The sequence below is a fragment of the Paroedura picta genome, chromosome 4 (genome assembly GCF_049243985.1).
Source record: "Paroedura picta isolate Pp20150507F chromosome 4, Ppicta_v3.0, whole genome shotgun sequence".
Lineage (NCBI taxonomy): Eukaryota > Metazoa > Chordata > Lepidosauria > Squamata > Gekkonidae > Paroedura > Paroedura picta.
In genome coordinates, this window is record NC_135372.1 from 119,061,503 (window position 1) to 119,088,383 (window position 26,881).

The 26,881-nt window shown below is 41.0% G+C and overlaps 1 protein-coding gene across 10 annotated transcripts in view; it reads right to left on the reverse strand.

Moving 5' to 3' along the window:
- The window catches only part of PTPRT (protein tyrosine phosphatase receptor type T), a 769,637-nt gene that overhangs the window by 191,604 nt on the left and 551,152 nt on the right, over positions 1-26,881 (reverse strand). For all 10 annotated transcript variants that reach the window (XM_077335394.1, XM_077335396.1, XM_077335393.1 and 7 more), the window contains exons 10-11: positions 12,489-12,690; positions 9,912-10,014 (exon numbers count right to left, since the gene is read on the reverse strand). In XM_077335394.1, coding sequence (XP_077191509.1) covers positions 9,912-10,014; positions 12,489-12,690 — 305 coding nt within the window. The remainder of the gene's footprint in view (positions 1-9,911; positions 10,015-12,488; positions 12,691-26,881) is intronic.

A 26,881-nucleotide genomic window follows, 5' to 3' on the forward strand; every position in this document is an offset into this window, starting at 1 on the left:
TTTTTTCCCATCTGAGTGAGGGAGCAGAAGAAGACACAAGCTGCAAGCATAGCATGCTTGGGGTTGGGAAGATCAGGGACCTAGGTCCAGAGGACACCAAAACCTGGAACCCGCCAAAAGCTTTGCCAGTGCTCCCTGCCCCCGATACCGTTATTGCCCTCCTAAAGTTCTCTGTGTGCTGCACACATTTATGAAAAAGCTTGCTTCTCAACTCTACAGTGTCAGATGCCTGTCAACTTTCACAATGAACACATGTGGCATTAGCAGCCAAAGCAGTTTATTGAGATACTGATATGGAGCTCTTGATTATTCTTGCTGAAACTCGATAGGCAATGCACTGATCAATATAAACCTTAAATCCCACAAGAGCCAGGTTCCTAGGGGGAAAAAAGCACACAAAGTAGTCCTGTGCCCAGGTCCATATTACATAATTCTTACAAGGCTGACTCAAGGCCAGCCTCACCAATATCATCCAAGGTCCCCTCCTCTATGGTTCCATCCTTCCAAGAGAAAATTGGCAATTAGACTGCACAAATGAGTAAGCAGTGCAAAACAATAAAACCAGTTACAATCAGGCTGATTCTGCATGGACAGAAAAGGCTAGAAGGGCACTTATATGGAAGCAGCCGGAAGGTCACTCATATGGAAGGCAGAGGCCAACCTGGTGGAGTTCTGTGTGGACAGGAAGAAGTCATCCAGGCCAGGCCCCTCCCCATTCTATGGAGGCCCAGAGGGGTCAAAAATGTGAAGCGCTGCAAAGCACCATGGGGCTATGCCCCATGGCTATGTCCACCACGGCTATGTCCCCCATGGGGACACATTTCACCATTAGACTGGATCCACCACCAAATTACATCCCCCTTAGGGACACAAGAAGTGGCAGTACATGTTGCTCCTCTGCAATGCACCAGTGGTGCCTCAGAGTGGCAGTACTGGTGCAGAATCACCCTCAAGTAACTTTCCTAAGTCCTCTCCTCAGATCACAATCCACAAAATGACAAGGGACATTGACAGCTGGCCCTGATATGATCATGACAGGAGACTGGCAACCACATAGATCCTGTCCTATGGAAGAAGCACCAATATCTGCTCCTGTTTTGATGCCAGGGAGAGCTTCACCTGCAGAACTGAAACAAGCAGGTATGCATAGAAAGCTATTGGAAGCACTGACCTCACACCTCTGGCATATGTATGCTTATACGATGAATTGCTTTTAAAAAGCACCCTTCACTGTGATGAGGCTGAAAGGAAGCAATAACAACTTCTTTTTAGAGATTAAAACTTTTTAATCCTTCTGAAATAATGGTGCATATTTCCGCTCACTAAAAGTAATTTTATTTTTCAACTATACATTCCATAAACATAAAAAAAAAATCCTGCAAGTCTCCATATAATGTCAGAACCTTTCCTAAAGACTATCACATGAAGGATTTGTAATGGGGGAAGTCAGGGGTAATCAAACGGCGTCCCTCCAGATATCCATGGACTAAAATTCCCATGAGCCTCTGCCAGCATTTGCTGGCAGAGGCTCATGGGAATTGTAGTCCATTGACAACTGGCCGCAGTTTGACTACCCTTGGAATAAGTGAACCAGACACATACACGAAAGGAGGCGAAGTGTGCCTGTTTCCACTAACAGCCTTGCCAGCACCATAAATTTAAGCAAAATACTGGAAGGAGATGATGTTGGCTCCTTTGGAAACACTTCCCAATACAGAGAACAAGAGTGACTTTCTATGTGCAAATCCACCTTATTCTCTCAGGGAAGTCTAGCTTTTGTTTTTTGATAACTTCTACGGATAGAAGTGGAGCTCACAGGTGAAATACTGTAATTGCTGCGGTGGCTTCCTTTGTATCTTCGCTCCGCATTTATGATAATCCCCTCATTCCATCTGCAGCCCACGCACTAATGCCGCAGCCCCCTTTCCTGGTTCCAAGAAAATTATGCATTCATTATGGAGGAAAATTAACACCTCAAAGCAAACTATAATTAGGAATTCTTCAATTCAGTTTATGCTTTTTCAATTAGGCCCTCTATAATTTTAATCATGGGAGCATTAACATGTTTCCGTAATTTATATACCTGTGGTATAATTAAGTCCTGAAATGCCTCAGTCTACAGTAGCAAAAGTGGGGCTCAGACATCTTCAGTTTGTCTTGTATTTAGGTGCAAAAGCACTGTGTGCCAGGTAGCCTGGATGTAAGGAATGAAAAGATGCACAGATCCAAAGCATTGTCTAGTTGTGGACTTGCCAATCAGCCTATCTAAGAAATCTACTGAGGATTCCCCAAAGAATGTCTTCATTAAAAAGCAAAGTTGGAGTTGGTGCTATTTAAAGTGGGTTTTTTTAAAAATATCTATCTCTCATAACAAGAGAAGTCTGGTAATAGCAAGGAAAAGTGGGAAAGAACCTGCTTGTTGGCTAGCAGCAGATGACTAGGCCTGACACTGTCTTGGGGTGGATGGTCCCAACGCCCCCCCCCCCACCCACTCACCACCTCAAGACATCATAGTGAATGGCAGTATATGAATTAAATGAATGAATGAAAAGAGATGCCAGCAGGGGGTGGCCTTGCCTAGGCACTGTAGACAGCCCAGCCAGTTTCCTTGGAGAAAATGGAAGTGGATTCCATGACATTGTACCCCACTGAAGAAGAAGAGCTTTTTTGTGTACCCCACTTTTTATTATCCAAGGGATTCTCAAAGTAGTTTACAATCACCAACCCTTCCTCTCCCCACAACAGTCACTCTGTGAGGTTGGTAAGGTTGAGAGAGATCTGAGAGAACTGTGACTGGCCCAAGGCCACCCAGCTTGTTGCATGTAGGGGAGAAGTGGGGAATCAAACCTGGTTCTCCAGATTAGAAGTTGCTGCATTACACCAATCTGGCTCTCTCACTGACTTCCGTGTCCTCCTCAGACTTCATCCCTTAATCTCCAAGAGTTTCCGAACCAGGATTTGGTAACCCTGCTCATGCATCCCCTATTGATGGCTGGGAAGAACCTGGCAACCTGAGGCCTAGGCAGGAAAAGAAGGCTTTTAAAACCTCCAGGATGGGATGCGGAAAGGCAGGGCTGAAGAAGGGATGACCTGGGTTGACTAAGGGAGGCCATTGGCTCAGATTCCCTATTCTTACCAAGGGCCCACCTGTGAAGAGAGGACATTTGGTTAGTGAAGTCAAGGGGGCAGCCCATCTCCAGGAATTCCTTTATTAGGTTGGTCCAAGAAAGGCCAGATAAGACAGCCCAGGCCTTTCCCAAGAGAACCTGGTTGAGGCATCTCATGGGAAAGAGACAGACAAGGGTGAAAGACTTCTCCATGCCCTTTTTTGAGTTTTTTCCTGGCATGTGAACCAAAATAAGGAAACACTGGAGAGTGCTAATGTCCTGGACTCTGTCCTAGCTCCAGCAGAGTTAGACAGGTACATACCTAAGTGGTGGGAAGTAGCAAGAGCATGGGAAGAATTTGCTCCCAGCACAAACCATATAACGCTATGCATTTGGACATATAAATGAATGACAGCAATGAATAAACAGGGGGAAGTAAAAAGGTATGATAGGAAGTGATGGGAAGGCTAAGTTTGTTCTCCATCCTTGGTAACCTCAGATTCTTATCTCACTCCCACAAAGTCTTGCTGATTACAGTTTATTTATGTTGCTTCCTGAAACTTAAGGGCAACAATGAAAAATGAGTTTGTTCCTATTGGCATAGCTGTGCCTTAGTTGTATTAAAACACATGTGATAGAGATGACAATGCTGGCTATTGTACAGAGAGATAATGCCTGATATAGGCAGAATGAGAAAGAAAAGAAATTCACTTTGTTCTCATCTGCCTACCCATTTATGCTGCCAGATTTCCACCTCTTCTTTGAATATATCTCCCCAGCATTTGTCTAATGCCTCTACAGAGCAAGTATACATTTTCCCCTTTAGAAAAGACACATATATACAGAATAAAGCAGCTATTCAGTATTAATGGAGAGTTGTACAATGAACTTCCTCCAGAAGGAAGCTTTTACTGGCATGCCTCATCAGCGGTGAATGTCAGTTCCACTTTGCGCAGAATCTCGACAATACAGTCTTAGCTTTTTGAGCTGATCCACAAGTATAGCTAGAAAATCAACATCTATCATTAAAATTATCTGGCCGAGATAATGAACTTCCTTCCAAAACGTACCCATTTTTTGGATGGTTCATTATGCATTAAGAACCCTTAGGAATAAGACACAACACTGCTCCCACATATATAATATATAATGACAATGTGGAGTGAGCCAGTCATAAATCAGAGTCTTAGGACAACTGAATCTTTGTTAGCAAGAATTTTAATTCTAACCAGAGATCAGAAGCCAGCAAGTCCTGATTTCAGAAATGGATTTGGTGGATCTGCCCTCCCCCCAACTTTCCATCTCATCAGCTGAACTAACCATGCTAGATAGTATAAATAAATAAGAGGAATGAAGGAGAGGATGGAGGCCCATATGATTTCAGACTGCCATGCCTCACCCATAGGCCTGGTGGAAGAGTGCTGTTTTGTAGGCTTGTGGAATGTTGACAGATCTGTCAGGTGGCACATTAAATTATACTAAAATTACATAGTGGGATCCTAGTTTCAGCAGGCTAAATACAGTAGCACAGTCCCCAATTATTCATCCCAATAACATTGCAGATATAGTTGGAGTACTTCAGCAGGGAGGTGGCTGACTAAGGAGTTTGTGAGTTCCCCCTCATTGGCAGTCAGTGGCTGGTCAGATACATATCAAGGATGCTTTTAGGTTGATCCTGCATGGAGAAGGGGATTGAACTAGATGACCCATATGGCCCCTTCCAACTATATGATTCTATGATTCTCACTATCTGCACCAGGTTTTAATTGTATCTGCATGTCTTTCATATACATGTACAAATACACTGGGACACAGGACATTAAGCATGATCTACTGCAGATTAGCTACTGTCAAATTGACAGTTGGTTCCTCATTTTGATACCAGAATCTTTTGTTTAAGTCACCAGGGTATTTGTCTTAAAAGAATACTGTATATACTATTACGTATGAATATGCTGATATTTGCAGCAATATACAACATGTAAGCTTAAAATTACTATAAATGGGTTGGGGACTATGGGAATGCACTAAGCAGGAATAGAATTACTTTAAATGGGTTGGGGAATGTAAGAACACACTAAATGGGGTTTAAATGAGCCTTCGGGGAGGGCGGTATATAAATCTAAATAAATAATAAATAAAAATGATCTTGGTACAGGAGTAGTTTGCCAGCCTCCAGGTGGTGCCTGGTGATCTCCACATTGCATTATGATTTCTAGTTCTCCAGGAGAAAATAGCAGCTTTTGAGGATGGGCATAGTACCCTGCTGAGGTCCCTTCCCTTCCATTCTGTCCCCTCCCCTCCCTTCCCCTCCCCAACCCCAACCTCTCCAGCCTCCAGCCCCTAAATCTCAAGGTATTTCCCAATTCAGAGCCATCCTACATAACTCATTTGCCACTGTTTAAAAAATGAGTTATCAGCTACTTTTGCCTAAATCTGTGAAGGCTCCATTCTTGTTCAAAGAATAAGCCATTTCACTTCCTTTTACTAAGCTGTTCAATGGGCAGATTAAAGCTATTTGTGACAGATTAGTTCAAAATATGTAATGCAATATAATGTACCAAACTCTAGCTCTGGAGCCCAGGTTCCTGGGCCTCTCAGATAGTTGCTGAGCAACTGCTATGTTGCTTTTTCTTTCTGTTGAACTCTGGAATGCACAGATGATAAAAGATAGTGGTGTAAAAACTACAGAAAGCCAGGATGGTACTCTATAGAATTCAGTACTCCTCACACATTATTTCTGGAGATGCTCTTGGGATAAGCGTACCCCATTCCTTGTCTAAACTGCTCTGTATAACCTCTCTTAAATTCAGAATAATGTGGGTATTGTATTGATGCCACAAGTAAAATAGGTGTTAAATAGACTTTGGCTCAAAATAAAACACACTCAATACCAACCAAGATGACATGGGAAACAATAGCTGTTATTCTATTACCTCTCCTGTCAAGGGCATTTTAGGACTACATACAATTTCCTAGAGATCAGGGCAAATGCAAGGCTTTCCAGGATCTTTGTGAACTTTGCAAAACAACCAGCGCCCTATCTGTGAAAAAAAAATGTGATCATTATAATAAGCCTATCACACACTGGAAACAATATATATGTGTGTGTGTGTGACATTTGAATTATGTCTATAGAAGACACTGTAGTGCTATAAGAAGTCACACTGCAATTTTGTAAAAATGCTCTCAGAAAGATTTTCATAATAGGCTCATTTTTCCGCAGACACTTATTGAATATAGGGGAAAGCATGGCAAATTGGACTTTAAAAATAGAAGACTGTTCAATAAAAACGAAAGAAAATAGCAACATTTAGGACAGCAGGTGGTAAAATGAAATATGAAAAAAACCTAAACAATCAAAGTTGGCATTTTCTGCTCTCCATCAGAATACCACACAATTTCTATGTATGTCACATAATGAAATTTTATTTTTTATTCTTTAGAGAACTACTGAATTTTACTTTTTAATTGACACAATACAGGCAAGTGAGAAGACATTTCTCTTTCTATATCCCTAATAGAAAGGACCAAATTTGATTTACACAATCACTTTTCCTCTGAAAGCCAGAAGCTGCAATAACAGTTTTTAATGTAAGAGCAATTGGGTTAGTTTTTGAAGACCACAAGATAATTTAAAAATCACACAAAACCCCCAACTAAATATATTTCGATTCCAAACACGTCAGCTTCAACGCTTCCTCTATATCAGACAGAGCAATTCACACAGCTGAAGAAACTCAGAGGACACTGGATAAGATCCAGACAAAGATAAACTAGCACAATGAACATCTGTTGCTTTAGATGGCAGAACATATGGCATGGTTTTCTCTCTGATGTGACATCATGCCACTGCTAAAAGCTTTGCCCCTACCCCCCATCTCCCACAGGCAGCCAGTTCATTCCTGGCAACCCTTCTCTAACCATCAGAATGTTCTTAACCATCTTTCTATAGCCTTGCTTTCATAGTGGCATAACAAATCCATCGTCATCATCATTGACTATCACGGTCAGTGTTGAAGTTGCCATTTGTCAAGGAGTGCCCAGTTGGCTCACTCATTCCTCCTTATCCCCCATCCTCATCCTTCCTTCTCACAGGGGCAGTCCTTCGTGTTAGTTTGGGAGCTAATGTCACATCTCACTGACATGAACTAAACCTAAGCCACAATCTGCAAAATTACGTACACCTGTAATTTTAAACTGTGCATTTATGGCAAGTAGGACAAGAAGATCACAAGCATCTCTCACAGCTAATCTCAACTGAGCTTTTGTTTCCCTTTCCATTTGCATATAATTTAAGCCTCGGCATGGGCAAATGAGCGAGCTGCTGGGCAATAACCAAGGAGCAAGGAATGAGTGAGTCTAAGGAATGCTCCACATTGCCTGTCTTTGGGTAGACAACCAGAACTGTTCCATCTGTACCTGGGGTGTCAAATGGCCCTATCCTAAATCAACAATCTATAGAACAAATGTGTGGCAATTGAAATTGGATTGTCTTTTTAGAAAATGAAATATCCAAGAAATTCTCACCAAGCAGGTCTCAAATTTTTCAATAAAAAAATCTACAGCAATACTTTACTTTGACTAATGCAAGACAAACAAACAAATACACAAAGCTATGTACATTAATCTCTTTTATGTTTGTTCTTGTATTCAGTTATAATACATGTCATAAATATGCTGCCAATTTACAGAAAGCCCCCCTTTTTGCAACAAATTGTAGAAATTCCTAATCATATGCTAGTAAATCTCAGTTTAATGTTCCACAAAAACAACAGATTTCTAACTTTCTCAAGCACAGAGAGGGAGGGGGAGAGAGAAGGACAGTCTATTAACTCTGATCCATGGTCCTGTGATCTTTAGTGTCTATCAACTGAAAGAGCAATGCATTGGCAAAACTCATACAAGAAGGAAATCAGGGTATGACTGCTTTTTAGAAAAGCTGTCAATTAATTATAAAGTAACTCTTGATAAATGAAATAACAAATTGGCATAATTAATACAGTATATTGATACATAAGACATATTATGGGTAATTTTAATGGTGATAAATAGCAATTGGTAAAATCAGCATAACAAAGAATGAGGAACAGGTAGCATTCTGAGCTATTATACCCTATTATTTAGACCAAATTAAAAGGCTGAGAGGGAAGGCAGAGAAAGGCAAAGAGGAAGTCAGAAGGGGTCATATAGTATCATAGGCAACACTGGAACATGTACCTTTCCTTGCCAATGTGGGTGAATATTCTCAAAAATGTACCCCATCAATCAGGCTTCATTTGCCCTCTGTAATGTCACTGAGTAGGCAAATCCTATTGGCTATATAGAATCCTCATCTCACATGAACTCTGATTGACTAGGATCAAACAGTCAGAGAGAAGATAAAATGGCATCATGGAGAATTGGAACACTATGAATAAGCAGCCATAAAAATGGTGCACACACCCTCTCATTTGCTTAAGAGTCTTTTCCCTTTTATTCTTCAAAGTGTCAATCTGAATCTGAGTTTGGTATACATAGACTAACAATCTCCAAGTATTATAAGCGCCCAAAATACATGTGTGGTCTGTGAAAACAAGGGGAACAAGCGAGAATAGGAACACTATGAATAAATAGCCATAAAAATTGTCAGGTAATATATTTAATGTCCCCCCAACGGCACCCCAGAGCCAGTTTGGTGTAGTGCTTAGGAGTGCGGACTTCAATCTGGTGAGCTGGGTTTGATTCTGCACTCCCCACATGCAACCAGCTGGGTGGCCTTGGGCTAGCCACAGCACTGATAAAGCCATTCTGACTGAGCAGTGATATCAGGGCTCTCTCAGCCTCACCCACCTCACAGGGTGTCTGTTGTGGGGAGAGGAAAGGACTCTAAGGTGCTTTGAGACTCCTTCGGGTAGAGGAAAGCGGCATATAAGAGCCAACTCTTCTTCTTCCCTCTTCTTTGACTCCACAGTTTAAAAGGCGATGATTCACCAATGATTTCGAGGGGAGGTTGTTTGTTTTTTAAAAGTGGCTGGAGTTCACATATAAGGTTACACTTTTGCACCAGTTCCCTCTTCCCAACACAAGTCCACACTTGGCTGGGTGCAGTGTGCCACCACATGAGGACTAAGGGGACCCTGAAAAAGGTGGCAATTCTCAGTACTGGCAAATAGCGGTGGAAAGTATGTCAAGTTGCAGCCATGGCAAGAGATGTGCACAGGTAGTCTGCAACGGCTTGTCTCTGACCTTGGTGTATATGTAGGCTAAGGACTCCAAGAATATAATTGCCCAAAGTACACATTTGTTCTGTAAAACAAGGGACATCTTTACACATTATGACCCTGACCCATGTATACTGGGTTGGGTAACAATGTAGAAAACTAACTTAGGGGAAAGATGGCAAGACAAGAATCTTCCTTTAGCACAACCTGATGATTGATGCAAAGAGTTTCTGGATATCCAGTCCTGCAGTCCTTCATCTGCTGCAATAAGTAACACTGACTATGAACAGTCAGGCTGCACAGTCTACTGTTTGTTGCTTATGTCTAATGATGTGTGTATTTTATACTGTAGTTTTTAATTGTGAGCCACCTCAAGCAGGACTCTGGGGAGATGGCATAAAGGCAACTCATAAACCTGACAGTGCCCACAACAGTGCCAGCAGCTCCTGTGAAAATTAATTTATATCCACAACTCTCAATCTGGCCTCACTGAGTAATCAGAACCTTGCTTTTTATATTTAAATAAGGAGAAGGATACATCAAATTTGTAAACAAGAAACTTCAGAGAGCAAATAAGGGGAGACCATGATGAATCTTTTACCTGACAGGTGCGCCACGAGACTGAGCTGGCTTCAGCATGACTGTAATGGTTGTCTCCGTCTCATTCAGAGGAGAGTCGGTATCATATTCTGGCATTGATGGAGCTGCAGCACAACAAAATAATCCATGCATTAGTTACTTTATGAGATCTGAAATCAGTCACATTGTACTGTGAACCCAAAGTCCCCTAGTACCGACAGAAGGGCATGCAATAACAGGTTTCCTGTTTCTGAGCGACCATTTACTTTGGCACATGTCCTGTGATGGCAGGATATAACTGGGACTTAAACAAACGAAGAAACAAGAATGTGAAATAGCCTTGCTGTTTAATTATGGATGGATATATAGGCAAATATTTTACCCTCAAATTCATTACTGTAGCTTAGGTGACATTTTTTGCATAGTATTTTCCTAAATCTTTAAGGCAAGAAGCATAAATTGATTACATCTAACTCTGTTGACAATTGAGCTGCCGTTTATTCCTTGCAAGAGGTTTTTATTAAGGAAACGGCACATTCAGTGTACCCATCCTATCATTCTGCAGTTTCTCATGCACTATGCCAAACTGCTCTTTGAACTTGGGAGAGTTAAAAGAAGAGCTTTGGAGGCTTCTTCTGAAAAGGAAACTCTCAGAGGTGCAAATTAGTAGCACACATGCTTCCCTATGGATCAGGGCCATTAATTATAAACTTGCTAAGGATCTCAGTGCTGGTCTATCCTCTCATCTCCTGAAAATTCTCTTATCCATATTTATATGGGTTACTCCATGCTACATAAAACAAATGTTAAATAGCAGTAATAGCAGAGTCACACATTTAAACAAGGCTGTTGGATTTTTATACCCACTTATCAGAAGTATACTCAGAATACACATGCCTAACAAGTATAGTTTCCCTCAAGTCTGTTGTGGGGAGAGGAATGGGAAGGCGACTGTAAGCCGCTTTGAGCCTCCTTCGGGTAGGGAAAAGCGGCATATAAGAACCAACTCTTCTTCTTCTTCTTCATAATGATCAGGATCCTGCAGTTCTCTGCTTAAGTGATTCCTCTAACACAAATGCTGCCTGGCCTACCGGAAGATTGCATGGTATGTACGTATACCACAGGAATCACATTAACATATGATGACCAAACTATGACCAAACTATGGAGCCATGAGAGTCAGCAGTACATATACTGGACAAGTTACATGTAATTGTTATAAGACAACTAGTATTATAAGCTGTGCAAGATGCATTGTCAAAGCACATGCAAAATATCCCACTTTCCCAATTAACGTATATTCTACCTGCATGATTCTTCTATATAAAGCAGCTGAGCTGATCATTTAGCTCACAGTGCTGAAATTTTTACTGCTGAATTTCCAAAATCCTTTTTAGTGGCCAATAAATAAAATGTCTATACTTTAATTCATGGCTAAGAAATAAGCACATGGCAGCCACATTCAGAAATTTATTATGCAGAAAGTGATGGGCAAGGGAAAGATATTTTTGTATATGCAGTTTTTTTATAAGAGTCGCAACTCAGTCCATCAAATGATACGTAATACATCTAATAGCAAAGCTGCTGACTGAGACACAGCAAATTAGGTATTTTTCTAGAGACCTGGGGAAAACCACAGGCTTGCAGGGGGGAAAATCCAAAATTAAATTTTACATGAGAGTACTGAGATCTTGCAATGCTGTGTCATCTGATCTCAGCCTACATTTTAGGTAAGAACCACCTGATCATCACCTGACCCAGTCAGACCGAGGCAGTGGAATTGTGGGCAGATGGGTAGGCAGGCAAAGGAGAATAGGAGCTGCCTCCACTGCTTTCACCAATAGGGCTGAAGTGGCAGCATTTTAAAGATAACTGTTGCTTTACCTACTGTTCTCCTTCTGCTACTGGCATTGCAGGTGAGCAGTGGGTGGGTGAGGAGCGGGAGCTGCCATAGCCCTCTCTTTGCAAGTTGCTACGGCTAAAGAGTCCCATTGCAAGAGTCCCCACTGGACTGTTGGTAATTTGGATGGGCAAGGAGTAATGGCCCACTGCCACTTCTGCCACATCAACTAGGCTGTCCTATTAGGTGGGAATGAATGATATCCTCCCCTGCAATCTTGTGGGTTCCTGCTTGTCATATTATAATTTAGGTAGTTTAATTTAGTTTTGTTTACTGTTAGGTTCCTCTGAAATGAAAATTGGGATGGGGGGCAGAGGACAGGCTTTTCATCTTTAGGATGCTTAGGGCTGACCCTGCGTTGAGCAGGGGGTTGGACTAGATGGCCTGTATGGCCCCTTCCAACTCTATGATTCTATGATTCTATGATCTCTGAAGCCTGATCACCGTCTTAAAATCCCATCAGGTTTGCCTGGGAAAGCTACTATGCTTCTTAAAGTCTGCACAGCTGTCCTTGAGATCTGCTTCTTGCTGACACTGCGAATGCCAGATAGGTGGATGTACCATTCATTTGTAGGAGGTTATTTTAAAAGCAATTCCCATTTTTAGTAGCAGAATTTGTCGGTAAAAATCCAGAATGGAAGAGTAATTACAAAAATTAGGGCAGACATGGAGTACTCTCTCCCCTTATCAGGATAATACCTGCAATTTTAGTTGCAATCCGCGTGGTGATAGGAGGTCCAAACCCCTTGATTGTGCTGGCTTTGATGGTGAATGAGTATGTGGTCCCTGGATATAATCCTACAAACAGGTGGTGAGTTTCATTTCTTAGTTTGAAGACCTTTCCTCTCTGGTTAGACAGGTCAGCAGTGGGATCTAGAGAACCAACAGCCTTGTAGGTAATCTGAAAAAGAAAGTCATGGTGGTTCTGTGATTTATTAAGCATTATAATGCCCTTCCTAATTTAAACCATTTATACTGGAATGACTGGAAATATATATGGCAGATGTGGATTCAACTGGTTTGCATTTATATGCCATAATTCTACATCCATTTGCTTTTCTTCATATAGAACATTGATACACATTTCATACTGACTAAAGGAAAATGTCAGCAATTTGTGAATGTTGGTATTTATATAGTTAATATAAAACACCTTAAAAGTCCGCTGATGGTGGAGGAATAGCATCACTTATCTGTTGAAAAAGCCAATGAAGGATCTAAACAGCCATGGAAATCATACAGATCCTACATTGTGTATTATTTCTTACAGCATTTATAGCAAATTCCCACTTGGTTCTGATGCAAAAGAGAAATCAGTTCTGTTTAATCATCTGAATATATGATAAAAACGACAATGACTGAAGAAATCTTCAGTTCTTGAAATAATCCTGTTGATATTTTAGATAAAACAAAGGCCTATCCAGAGAAGAGAAATAAAAGATGTTTTAAAACAGAGAACCTTCCATTAAGCTCTGTGATTTTGTGAATTGGTGGTCTCTATAAGACCATTTAAGCACTGGGAACTTCACTGCCCCAGCTCCTGTGCAGGAGCACCAATTGGGGGCGGATGAGGCACACCAGGCCAAATGCTCCCCCATGTGGGTGCAGGAAGAGGTGGGGCAACCTGCCACAACTAAATCTCCAGCCTGCAGCCTGGCATGAAATCTCCAGTGCATAAATGGTCTAACAGAGCCTTTCCAAAATAAAATCACCAAAGTTGCTACTGGAAGACAGAAATCATATACTGTGTGAGCTATGTTTTCATAACATTCCAACCTTGAACTCATATTATTATGACTATAATGTGAATATATGAAAGAACCTGACAATAAATGAGATGAGGTTTGCATCCGAACAATGTTTCTCAATTACAAAAATGTGTGATTTGTAACAAAGACTTATACAACACTCACTCACGACTAGCCTTCTTACTTCATTTCTGGTGCTCTGTTTCAGAACATTTGTAAAACATCTACCTGAGAAGGCTGCCAGGGTTGTACAAACTCTATTGCTGGGATAGTAATGCATCATTAGAGAGCTAGAAGCCCAAATCACACTTTTGACATTTTATCTGTGTCATGCTTACCTGTGGCAACTTTGCTGATGCACGCACACACAGAGAGGTAAAACTCATGCCTTATTTACTAGCCAATTCCTTTTCTGTGCTCCAAATTCAATCTAAAAAGGTCTTTATTTCAACTGACCTATCAATATAATACACTGTGATGCTCCCTGAACCATTTCTGCTGTTGTAGGATCTTTGCTTATTTTTGGTTCTGGCCCCCTACCTGGTGGAATGAGCTCCCGGAGGAGCTGTGAGCCCTGTTGGAGCTCTCTGGGTTGCACAGGGCCTGCAAAACAGAGCTCTTCCACCAGGGATTTGCTTAAGGCCAAGTGGAAGGACCGGGGCGTTAAGATCAGGCTGCTACCCCGCTTTTGAGGCCAGAACTGCTATTAGACTATGTCTGCCCCTTTTAATATTCTGTCCCTTTCTGAAACCAGGCTCAGAGAAGCGTTATTGGGTAATGTTTTATGCCACAATTGGTTGATTAATTGGGGTTAGAATGTTTTATTTGATTTTAAAGATGTATGGGGTGTATATCTATTATATGTAAACCACCAGCAGCCACAATTCTTGAGAGTGGTGGTATATAAATACAATAAATGAATAAATAAATAAATAAACAAACAAACAAATAAATAGAGACATTGTGAATAAATCAATGTACGCTAATGCTACGCTAAAATTATTATTTTTTTAAATGAAGGCCTTTACAAAAATCAAATTCACTGGTACCTGAGAAAGCCTTTGTGGGGGAACAAAACTGCTATTTTATAACAAAACACAACTCTCTGTAATATTAATTATCAAGGTTGCCTGAATTTGCAACCATTGGGCTTTAAACAATATACATGGGAAAATGTCACAAATATGGTGAATTATATTTCTTAAATGAAATTCATTACTCAGAAAACATATACAAATCCTAAATGTAAAACTGGACATTTAAGCTAAATTAGATTTAACAATTGCTAGTAATAACTGTTTTTAAAATCCACGTAAAGTTTAGTATTTGGCATTTCAGTGCACTTAACTCTTTCCGACTGAAATCAGCTGCAGTATTCAAGAGTGCTTTTTTGCACAGGGAAAAGGGCTGCACAGTACAAATGTAGTTTAAAAAGAAGCCTGAGGGGAAGGGTTAGGAACTGTAGACTACGCCACTAGTATATAATTCATACTACCTGTGGCTGAAAGTAGGTTCCCACTAGTATTTTTTTTAAATTTCTGCAATGTGTTACATTAATGCTTATGCTTTGCTCTAGTTGCAGCCATATTTCTACAAGTCAAATCCTACTGCACTGTCCATAGGATGTTCTACCCTATAGCTTGTACTTCTCAGTGAGAAAGACAGACTATAAGGAATATGAATAAATACTTTTAGCTCAGTAGCATGCTTTGGTTTGCCAAAGTCATAGAGTCATATGAAAATGAGCATGAAAGTTCTTCTACCTCAAGCCCCTAATAAAATAAAGAATCCTAATGACAAATGATCATCAGCCAGGAGATTTTTACAAGAGAAATGCAGGCATTCACAAACACATCAGGATTGCTAAATCATGTGAGTCCACTTACAGAAAGAACGACTACCAAAGCCAGAGTTTCAAATAAATATTGCAGTTGATATTGGTTTCGTTCAAGTAAGGTGATATATCACCAAGTGCAGAGTACCCATAAAAATATGTGACAGGTGGAAAGAGGGTGATGCTGGTACACATTGCCACATCAGACGATTGCCACAGAACTAACAAACCCCCTCCTATGAGAACAGTAATATATGAAGATGAATAGTAGGTGACAGTCGGATTGTGACCCTGCAGCAGATCATCTCAGCCCATTCACTTATGAATTTAAAGAAAACAATTCTTAAAATAGATCCCAAAAATTATATAGCATAGAATGAGCGTACCTATGCAGGAGGATATCAACTGAGACAGGAGGAGTGAGAAACTTCATGTGTTCATTGTGTAGGCATCTACTCTTTATGGATATTGAAACTTGCAAATAAAGACTTATAAAATGCATTCAAAAGGGGGGAATCGCTGTAATTTAATAAGGGGTGTGTTGCATTTCCTCTGATGAATCTCGGTGACTAGGGACATTCCTTAGAGTGTTCTCCATATACACTCATTAGATATAAGTGCAGAATCCGATAACTGATATAAGGCTAAGTATGTACCAAAGGTTTAGTGCAATGTTCAGAACCCACTGAGTTTTCAGATAACTGGACTACTGATTGCTCAAAAGATAGCTCTAGACTCAATGCAAATGGATGGACCATTGATTAACTGGTGGGCAAAATGCCGTTACTGTCAGAGCAGTGGGGAAATGCTGGCCATACCATGCTAGCTGGAAGAATAAGCAGGAATTCCCTGATTTTGGTCACCTATTTGACACCACCACAACAGTTCTGTGAAACACTCTGACCCTTGTGGAGGACACTGGGACTACTCTTCCTTTCAGGTCAGTTGCCAGGATGATAAGGGTAACAAAGGCAAGGCATCAAATGAGACTTCCCTGAGGAGGTTTAAGCCTTGGAAGGCTGTACTGGGATATAAAGCCCTGTAGACCTGGGCTGAAGAGGACTCCCAAGTTGGCTTCAGAGGTGCTCATGGAGAGGACAGAAGTAACTTGAAAAGGGAAAAAAAATCAAACAAATGAGTGAAGCCTGAGAAGTCCTCCCTCACATGCCAGAGGCAAACTGAAGTCCTTTAATGTCAGGTAAGTGATACAGCTCAGTACATGCAAATTAAACAGGGTGTCCCAACGACTCATGTTAAAAAGCATTATGGCAAGGTATCAGCACCTTGGACAGCTCTGTGGCATGACCATTGTCATGTTAGCCATGGTCCTGTGCTCAGCTCTTCTAAACAGGAACCAAATGAACTGGAGAAAGCGGCTTGGGAACTTATCAGCATTGTGGGGGTTCTCTCAGATCTAGAACTGCTAACTGTCAAAATTATGCTCAAAGAGCCTACAGGTGGGAACTTGACACCTATAGGATAGGTGACAGCTATATCCAGTGACAGCTATATCCTAGCTGTGCCGGATCAGATCCTGGACTACCAGCCTTCCAAGCAGAGTAGTAGAGACAGCAGGCCCATTCAAAAGTGGCCCAGCAGAGCTAGGCTGCCAGTCTTCTGTTCTAGACCACTGTTCCAGTGAATTTAGCAAGATTCTGGGCCAATCAAGCACCAGACAGATGAATCCTGGAATCCACTTTCAGAACATTTTGGAGCCCATTCCCTCTTTTTAAGCCTTGAACTAAGAAGGAGTTCTTGCTAAATCAGCCAGTTCATAAGGCACCAGCTCTTGTACTCTAGCTCTTGCCTTCTAGACCCAAGCTCTAGACTACCAACTAACTCCTGGTTCATAAGAATATCTTTCTCATCATGTTGCCAGGAGACAGAACATTCTGATTTTTTTCTCTTCTACCCAAAGTATTGAGTATTTTAAAAAACTTGCTGGCATACAATTTAAGCACAACCCCATTTTTCAACAGAACATGGTGAATTAAACTTTCTTTGAATACTAACCCATGACTATCATTCCATGATCAGTCTTCTGATCTCAGTGACTATATCTGTCCCTCATTTTTAATTTTCTTGTCCCTCCAGCCCTTTTAGAAATAAACTAATACAGCAGAGAAGGAAAGGGGGGAAAGACAAAGAAACATATTATAATTGCACTAAACTTTGCAAATGTACTTGATTAATTTAAGTACTTACAAGGCATACATTGTTCCTAGTAGAGACTATGTGCATGTGTTTCATGCTGAAATTTGGCATTTATGGCATAGATTACACCCAGACCTGGCTACAGTATATGTCAATTATTGTGGTCCCCACAGCACAAGCCCTTGCCTCCACTGAAATTCTGTGTCTTTCCCTTCAGAAAACACAGCCTTGCTAACCTTTGTGTCCCAGTTCTGATGCTATCTTTGAGTCTACAGCTAGTAAACAAATGTTTAGTGATGCTGCAGGAGCCAAATGGTCTTATGACATTGATGAGTGAGAAGAGAGACTCAAGAAATCACTCCATTCATGACCTTGCCAGGATCTGAACCTCAAACCTCTTGGATGAATAACCCTTGCTGAATTTTCTAAGTCAATTATCATTCAAACCAAAACCCAGGAAACAGGGCTATTTATATGTCAAGTCTTGTCACATCGTTGCATGTCTAGAGTAGGTGAGGGAATAAACTAAGGATCCTCTGGTGGCTGTTAGAGGTGTCAGCTTCTTTGCCAAAACATCTGAGCATCAGCAGACATGAAGAACACATCTCATCTGTTGTGATGGAAGATCTTGTTAGCTCGTATCTCCGTGCACCTCTCTGAGCACTAAATATTGACTCAGTCTCCTCTGAGACCAAGATGAATCCTGAATAATGAACAGTTCCAAACCCACCTGCAGAGCTACACAAGGTCCTCCCGGATGTGTGAATGCAGGATCAGCTTGACTTAACGAAAGCAAAGGCAAGAGACCCGATCACTTGACCCTTCCTCCCCACTAACTAAATGACAGTTCATTTTCAAAATTACTGATTGATTTGAAGACATTCCTCATTCTGAAGCTTCCATTATTACTCCCATTTTTCTAAGTCAGTAAAAAAAAATACTTTACCTACTACCATTGCTGTAATTTAGCCCCAAGAACAGGAGTAATGAAGGTCATTAGATCAACATTTCTAAAATTAAAAAGGTTTGAGCTGGGGCACCTGAATTCAAAACTGTTGAAGAGTACTAAGAAGGAAAAAATGATACCTGTTCTGTGGATCTAAGACACTTCAGAATATAGAACAGTGTTAATAAGTGGATTGGCTTTTTAACCCATCCAATTGGCAAGAGGTCTGAAACGACCAGCTGACCCTACATTCTTCCCAGATCATCTTTTACCAGACTGACAGGAGCCGAAGTCTACAACAGTAAGGACTGAAAGTTTTCTGGTTTTTCCTTTTCTTTCCCCACAAGCTCTCCCCCCCCCCTCAACCAATTTACAAGTGAATTCTTTCTTTCATCGAGTGAGAGGCTCCCAGCTAATTATACCCACTAACCAAACAAAGAGAGAGCTCAAGAAAAGAGAGACTTTAAAGTTTTGCTGGAGAGAGTTCAGTGGGGGAAGCTGACTTGATACGGAGATCAACAAACTGATAATTTTGGATCGCTCGTGCTCCCGCGAGACCTCACGAGACTTTCTATTTATAGTTTGTGACTGCCTAGAACTATGGAAAAATTAACTAAGGCACAGCTTTTCCATTTGTTATGCGAAGGGAACTCAAAGATACTGAAAGCAGTCAATAAGATGGGAAAGGAAATCCGAAAGACTAAGAAAGAGCTTTTAGACAGAATCGACGGTCTGGAAAAAATGGCTGATGAAAACACAACTCAGCCAACAATACTTCAAACGAGAATTCAATGTCTGGAAGTTAATCAACAGGAGGGGGAGAGAGCTAGGGACGTAAAAATCCAAAGCACCTTGGAAGAACTTGGCAAAACAGATTTAAGGAAGGAAAGCACTGAAAACCTGGAAGTCTATTTAGAGCAGGAAGTGATTTGGATCAACAAAATAAAAAAGAGTCTATTCAAAGGCGACAGCACACAGGAAGCTATCAGGAGATATCTCTGTGCGACCAGAGGAAGAGATCCAGATTGATAAAGTACACAGAGCCTACTTAAAGGTGACTACAAGCAAGAATCAAGCAAGAGACTTCTTTGGCCCTGACAGAAGGACAACTAGAAATACTCTACTATGGAAAAAAACACAATTTCATTTTCTGCGACCACCTGAAGGATGTGATGAACAGTGGAGCATTCTCCTGGTTTCCTGTGGGGAAGACAGCAGCAGTAACTTTTAGGACAGGACCAATATATGAAGGGAACTGACTTTATATCATCTAAGACAATAATAGAATATATTCTTATAATAGATTATACTCTCATATGTATCAACAATTACTCTGCTAAGAAAGATGGTAATAACTTCTAGAGCAGGATCAATATATGATGGAAACTGAATATGTATGCCAATATGTATGCTAAAAGTGGATGGCAAACTATACTTCATATGTATTAACAAGACAGCAGCAGTAACTCTTAGGTCAGGGCCAATTTATGAAGGGGACTGACCTTATATCACTTAAGATAATAATAGAATATATTCTTATAACAGATCATACTCTCATATGTATTAACAATCATTTTGCTAAGAAAGATGGTAAAAACCTCTAGATTAGGATTAATATGTGATGGGAACTGAATATGTATGTTAAAAGAGGATGGCAAACCATATCAGCTGGTCGCTTTTTTCTCTTTACTTTTCTGTAAATGCTTCATATAATAATAAATAATAAAATTATTTTAAAAAAACAATCACAAAGCTGTGTTCTCAGACAAATTAGTAACAATAAGCAAAGGCATTTTGAGCCTATTAGGATTCAAGAGAACACAGTCTGGTTTGCATTCCTAATCTAGCATTCTCCGTTAGCCTGGCTGATTTAAAATTCATTCATAACAATTTTACAGTCCAATTGTAAATACCATGTACTTGCACATATTTGCACTTCTTTTCCCATAGCTACCCTGATGCCTACCAATACAGATATCACAATTACCTTATATAAGAGGTCTAAATAGCAAAGCTAAAAAAAATTCAAAATTTTAGTATGCAGCTATTTCACTGTTGGATGTAGTGGATGAGTGGTGAGAAAATTTAATTGTCAGGGTGTGTGTGTGTGTAGTAATCATGTGAATATAAATGTCCAAACAGCTCAACAGGTCATGAGCAGGACAATGAATGTTGAAACATAATTACTTATTGAAGAGTCAAGCAATATCTATTAGCTTCTTACAGATATTTCGCCTTACATTGTCCCTTAGTCATTTATGGACTTGGAGTTAATAATTCCATTTGGATTCCCTAAAACCTCTACCATTTGGATTCCCTAAAACCTCTACCTGCAGGTTTACTAATGGAAATTTAAAAAGAAATACACACTTCTGGTAAGGAAGTATAATTGACAGAAATTAGCAAGTGAAAGCAGATTTAGCCAATCAAGAAATCTCGCTGGCTGAAAGAAGTAATTTCATCTACTACTACAGTTTGCTGCTGAGTTCACCCTAAGATGGTGGGGTGACAAAAAGCACAAAAGTGGGGAGGCGTGATCATTTCCTGTCATTGTCTGTTCGAAACAATGCCTCTGATTGCTGTTTGTATAAGTGCCTCTGCAAGTTAGACTATCAAGCTGCCGCAGATCGAGTTTCTATTTGCAAAGAAAGACTGAAAAGAAGCTGTTTCCATCGAAAGAAACAGGCTGTGCAATCTCCCAAACCCATTTTTCTATTTTTGAAAATTAGTACCTACATACTTCCTGTCTAACAGGAATTCTGGAAAGTACAGACTAACTGGCCATAAAAAGTCTGTGATGAGTAGTGAGCCAACCTGTTCAAACTCCACTTCAATAACAGATAGGGCAGATTTCCCCTCCCTGTTAAGCTTGCCATTCAGAAGTGGGCTGGAAATTCCAATATCATTAAAAAATGTTAATGTTATAACCCTGCTTATAATCAAGGTGTAGCCACAATATTAAAAAGACCAGACTTTTGTCACCTTCTCATCTCTACTTCATGAACAGAACTCATTAGTGCAGGACATCTAATAGACATCATTCAACGTGTAATTAGAGAAACATTCCCTAATTAGGAAAATTATAATTTCAAAGGTAAGCCTCCTATAGAACTTTTCCTGTGAAGGCTGAGTACATGATCACAATAACCAAGAGCCAAAAAGAATCAAAGTAAATGATATGTGCTTCTTTAACATTTCCCTGGAGGAAAATCCAGCTTTTGCCCCCTCATCTCTTTCACTAATGAGCTGGAAAATCCAGCCCCTAGCTGCCAGATGAGACTGACAGATTCCTTCTCTCTGCACCAATGACACCCAGGACAGCCAATATACGGATGGAAAATAAAGCTTTGACCAACAAGGGGAGAAGAAAACTCTGCCAATTCTGACACTTCTAATTTCAGAATCATCTAAGCAGTTATCATCTTCCCTCCTTTGTATTTCTGGATTGTTCTTTTGCACTTGTAGTTTAGCAATGGCTCTTGGTCGTTTGCACGGAGTGGCAAAGATCATTCTTTATTTTTCTGCCCCATAGGTGCTTGATTGCAGTTTATAGCATTAGTTCCAAAGTACTGCAGTATAAGTGCCTGGACTCTTTTTTTCTTTTCTTTTCTTTTTTGAAGGAAAAAAAAAGACAGCTGGAATGTTGCACCTTGGTGAGTAGCCAGACAGGAAGCCAACTGTTTTAAATTTTTTGAGTGGTGTGGAGGTGAGGGAGGTTAATTGCTAAGGATGTAGGCTTAAGCTTCTCATGCTGAGAGTCTCAGAACTAAACTGATCTTGATAGGATTTGGCAGGTCTTTAAAAGTTAGGCATCAGGAGGAAATGGAAAAATGTAATGCCAGTGTGGAATATGTTTGGACCACTTCCCTACCAAAGAGGAAATTATTTTCCTTGGCTCTAAAGTATTTGTTTGGAATCTCTCTGTGGACTACTTTTCTGCTTGATGTTCATGCCATTCCTACGCTTTCTATGGGAATGGACTTGGGGGGGGGCAGGGGAGGCTGTAGAACTTTTCTATTTCTCCTCATAGGATGTTGTGCAAGCTCTTCCCAAAGTGGCAGCTTACACAATGAACCTCTAGGCATACTCCCATCCTCATTTCAAGTGATGTAAGCAGTTCTGAACCCAAAATTGTTGCAGAGCATACAAACATCCAACATAAGGCTTCTATTGCAGAATCTGAAGTAGATGAGAAGAACATTATGTTCAGTAAAGTACACATGGCACTGCCATACCCCTTTCATGCAGATGCTGACTACAGCATAGCCCCACAGGAAGAACTGCCTATTACACAGCCTTTTCTATATATACGGACCATTGTGACCCATTTTCCATTATGGATGTTGACAAACTCCTGGCATTGGTGAAGGCCACTACTTGTGCCCCTGCCAATCCTGGCTTCTAAAATCATGTGAAGACCATCCGTGAATGAATATTTGGTAACTATTATAAATCCATCAATGAATACTTAGCATCTATTATAAACCAGTCAGGGTACCTTCCCCTGACCACTGAGTCCCTAACTCAGGGTACCTTCCCCTGACCACTTAAAGAGGCAATTATCCCTACAGAACAAAAGATGTTGCCAGTTATGTGAAATCTGCCCTTCCTAGACTAAGGGACTTTATTTAAGGGACTTTCAGAGCAGTAGCAGAACAGCTCCAGATTTTCTTGAGTAACTCATCTGTTCTAGATCCCTTTCAATCTGAGTTCAGACCGAACTATCTGAAGGAGACATGCTTTAGATCAGGGACACCAAATTCATTTGTTATGAGGCCTGGATCTGACATAAACATTACTTTGTCAGATCCGACCATGTTTGCCATAAAATATAATGCCAGGTACCAGAAATACAAACAAAAGCAATTTGTTCCTAAGATTGAAAGCAATTGATTTACTGGAGAATCCACAAAAGCCCCAATAAATGAATTTCCTGAAATAGAATAGTAGCCCTCCCTCCAAGGGATACCTTAAAAATGGGTATTTCCATACAGATTATTTACTTTTGCCATATGATAAATAAACAAGGTAGTTATTCAGAACCCCTTCTATATGTTCAGTCTCAGCAGCTAAGCATGATACTTGGATGCTCTTTGTTTCCTCTTTTCCCCTAGTCTATCTTTGAGAATATCAAGGAGGCACACCAGACTCTTCCCTCTAGCATCCCATCCCCACTACCACCACCAACCCTGTAAGGTGGGCCAGGCTGAGCAATTGGCCCTGGGTGACCCAGACAATAGGTTACTGATTCAGGAGGAGAGATCTGAATCTTCCCAGATCCCATACGCACTTTGCCTCTCAGTTCTGCAGCTGTTCAGACATGCAGTGGCAACTGTGGCCCCCTTTTCACCTTCACTCATTTCTGAGAAGTCTTTCCCAATCTACATCCCGGTCCTCCTTTTCTCTCTCCTACAGGCCCCATCCCTTTATTGCCAAACTGCTGCTCCATGCACCTGTTCTCACCAACCCCCCCCCCCCCATTGGTCACCATTTTGTGTCATGGTGGCAGCACCAGCTGCTTCCAGGAAGTGGCTTCATCAATCTTCTCTGAGCTACAGTTGGAGGAGGCAGGAGGGGGAAAAAAAAACACATCTCCTTTTTTTCCCTCTGCCTTTGCTGCCATTTCTGCACTCTTTTCTGCACTCATAGCCCTGCCCTTGTCTATTTCTTGACAGTTATAACTACATACATCTCACCTTTTATATGCAAACTGGCTAAGAGTGAACAAATTGAAAACAATTTATCCTTGCTTGGGCCAAGCTGCTGGTGATCAGGGGGACAACTCTCCTGATAACATGTCCAAAACAGCTGTGGCTCATTGTCACCAGTGGAACAAAGATAACAAGAATGCCTGCATGGGGTCTCATTGACGATTAGCACAACAGGGAGAGTGTTTGCATGATGAGAGTTAGAATCTCTGGTATCAGGCTTATTAATGGAGCTGAGACCTTGGATTTATGTGGAAGCAAATGTAAGTAATGTTCTAGCTGACATCCACCTTGCCTGACCTCTGCCTGAAATCCTGCCAGACTTCTTGGATATTCTGACCTCAGATGGGACTACTGACCAACCTTTTTGGAGCTTGTCTGCCTGCTTGACTAAACCTCTGGCTTTCTGACCCGGCCTTGCTGACTAGTGTTCAAACTTTCTTTTGTTCTCACTTCAAGCACACCGCTGTCAGCAATTGATTATATATTTGCTCATTATTCTCTTAATGTGGACATCTTTATTGTACGCAGAATGTTTCCTGTGCAATTTAGTCTCAAGTGAATATAAACAAATCCAAATTGCTGGGTTCTTTTCTATTTATCTCTGGAATTTGTTAACCATTTACTGCATGCAAATGCACTCTTACACTTTGCCTATAAATCTGAACTGATTACTTCCATTCCATGACATTGTATCCAAGGAATTGTGCATGCACATGAAAGCTCATACCTTGAATAAAACTTCATTGGACTTAAAGGTGCCTTTGAACTCACATTTTGTTCTTCAAGCACACTGAATGGCTGCTGAAACCTGACATCTCTGGTTAAGCCTGATCACCAGAACAGCCACTTTGAGACTCCTTTAGGTAGAGAAAAGTGGAGAATAAAAACTAACTCATCGCCATCAAGATTACTCTACTGTAATGCACTGTACATTGGTCCCCCTTCAAAATCAATTTGGAAGTTCCAGTTGGTGCAGAATACTGTATCTCAGCTATTATAGGGAGCAGATGGAACATACATATTATTACTTCCATTTTGCAGTAACTCCCCTATCCATCAGTTACTGGGCTCAATTTAAGGCCTTGGCAATTACATGCAAAGTCTTTCATGGTGCTGGACCCTTCTAGCTGTGAGACTTCTAGCTGTGAGACTGTCTCTCCCCCTATGATCTACCATGGCAGATTTGCTCATCTGTTCAGGGGCTTCTGCAGCTACCAACCTGCAAATGGGCAAAATCAACAACTGCCCATATACTTGCTTTCCCTGTTGTGCTGAGGCTTTGTTAGACATCTTGAGTCTAAAGAAGTAAGGAGGAATATAAATATTTAAAATAATTAATAAATATAACCTGTTCAGCCCTTTAAGTTAGGACAATAGCTGGTGTGCATGATAGAGCATGACATTATTTAATGTGGCCTCAGTTTCTTTTCATTTATTTGTTCCTGCTATGACTTTCATTTTTGTTGCTTACATTTCTGTCCTGGTCCCTATATTGTTCAACATATTCATCAATGATTTGGATTAAGGAATAGAAGTGGTGCTTATTACATTTTCAGGTGACACAAAACTGGGAGGGGTAACAAACACATCGGAAGACAGATTCAGAATGCAGGATGATCTTGACAAGGTAGAAAATTGGGCTAAATTGAATTTCAAAAATGATAAATGTAAAGTTCTTCATTTAGGTAGGAAAAATCAAATGCACCAGACTTGGCAGTAGTGTGTGAAAAGGATCTGGGGGTCTTGTTAGACCGGACACTGAACATGAGTCAGCAGTGTGAATTGGTGGCTAAAAAGGCAAATGGGATTTTGGTCTGTATTAAAAGTATAGTGTCCAGATCACGTGAACTCATGTTACGACTTTACTAAATTATGGTAAGACCTCACTTGGGAGTACTGTGTTCAATTTTGGTACTACAACTGAAGAAAGATGTAGTGCCCCCTCCCCGGAGGAGGGCTATGAAGATGGTAAAGAGATTGGCGATGAAGTCATATGAGGAAAGCTTGAGGGAGCTTGGTGTGTTTAGCCTAGAAGATGACTAAGAGATAATATGATAGCCATCTTCAAATACTTGAAAGGTTGTCACACAGAAGATGGAGCAGAGTTGTTTTCTGATGCCCCAGAGGTTCGGACTAGAACCAATGGTTTGAAATTAATTTAAAAGAATTTTCAGCTAAACATCCAGAAGAAGTTCCTGACAGAGCGGAACTTCAGTGGAACAGGCTTCCTTGGGGCCCATTATGCACGGGCGGGATAGCACACATTCGGGGTGGAATGGCGGCAACTAAAATAACCGATAACGCACGGTGCCAGCTGCAACCGGCTGCATATTCAGTGCATGCCGCTGAAAAAGCCGCGTTAGCGAAACGCGGAAGAAAGCGCAGCTTCCGGGTGACCGGGGTGCAACCAGCAGCAGCGCCAGGGTCGCCGTGTGCATAATCGGTTACTCTGGGTTTGTGTCCCGTCCCGTGCATAAGCGGTTTGCTTCGCTTCTTCCCCCTCCACGTTTTCCATGTGACCCGAAATCGCCATTTCGGCGGCCGTGCATAATAGGCCTGGGAAGTGATGGGTTCTCCTTCTTTGGAAGTTTTTAAGCAGAGGCTAGATAGTGATCATACAGAAATGCTAATATTATGAACTAAAGCAGATTGTGAGGGGGGTGGGCAGGAAGGAATGTGCCAATGTTTCTCTCTTGTGG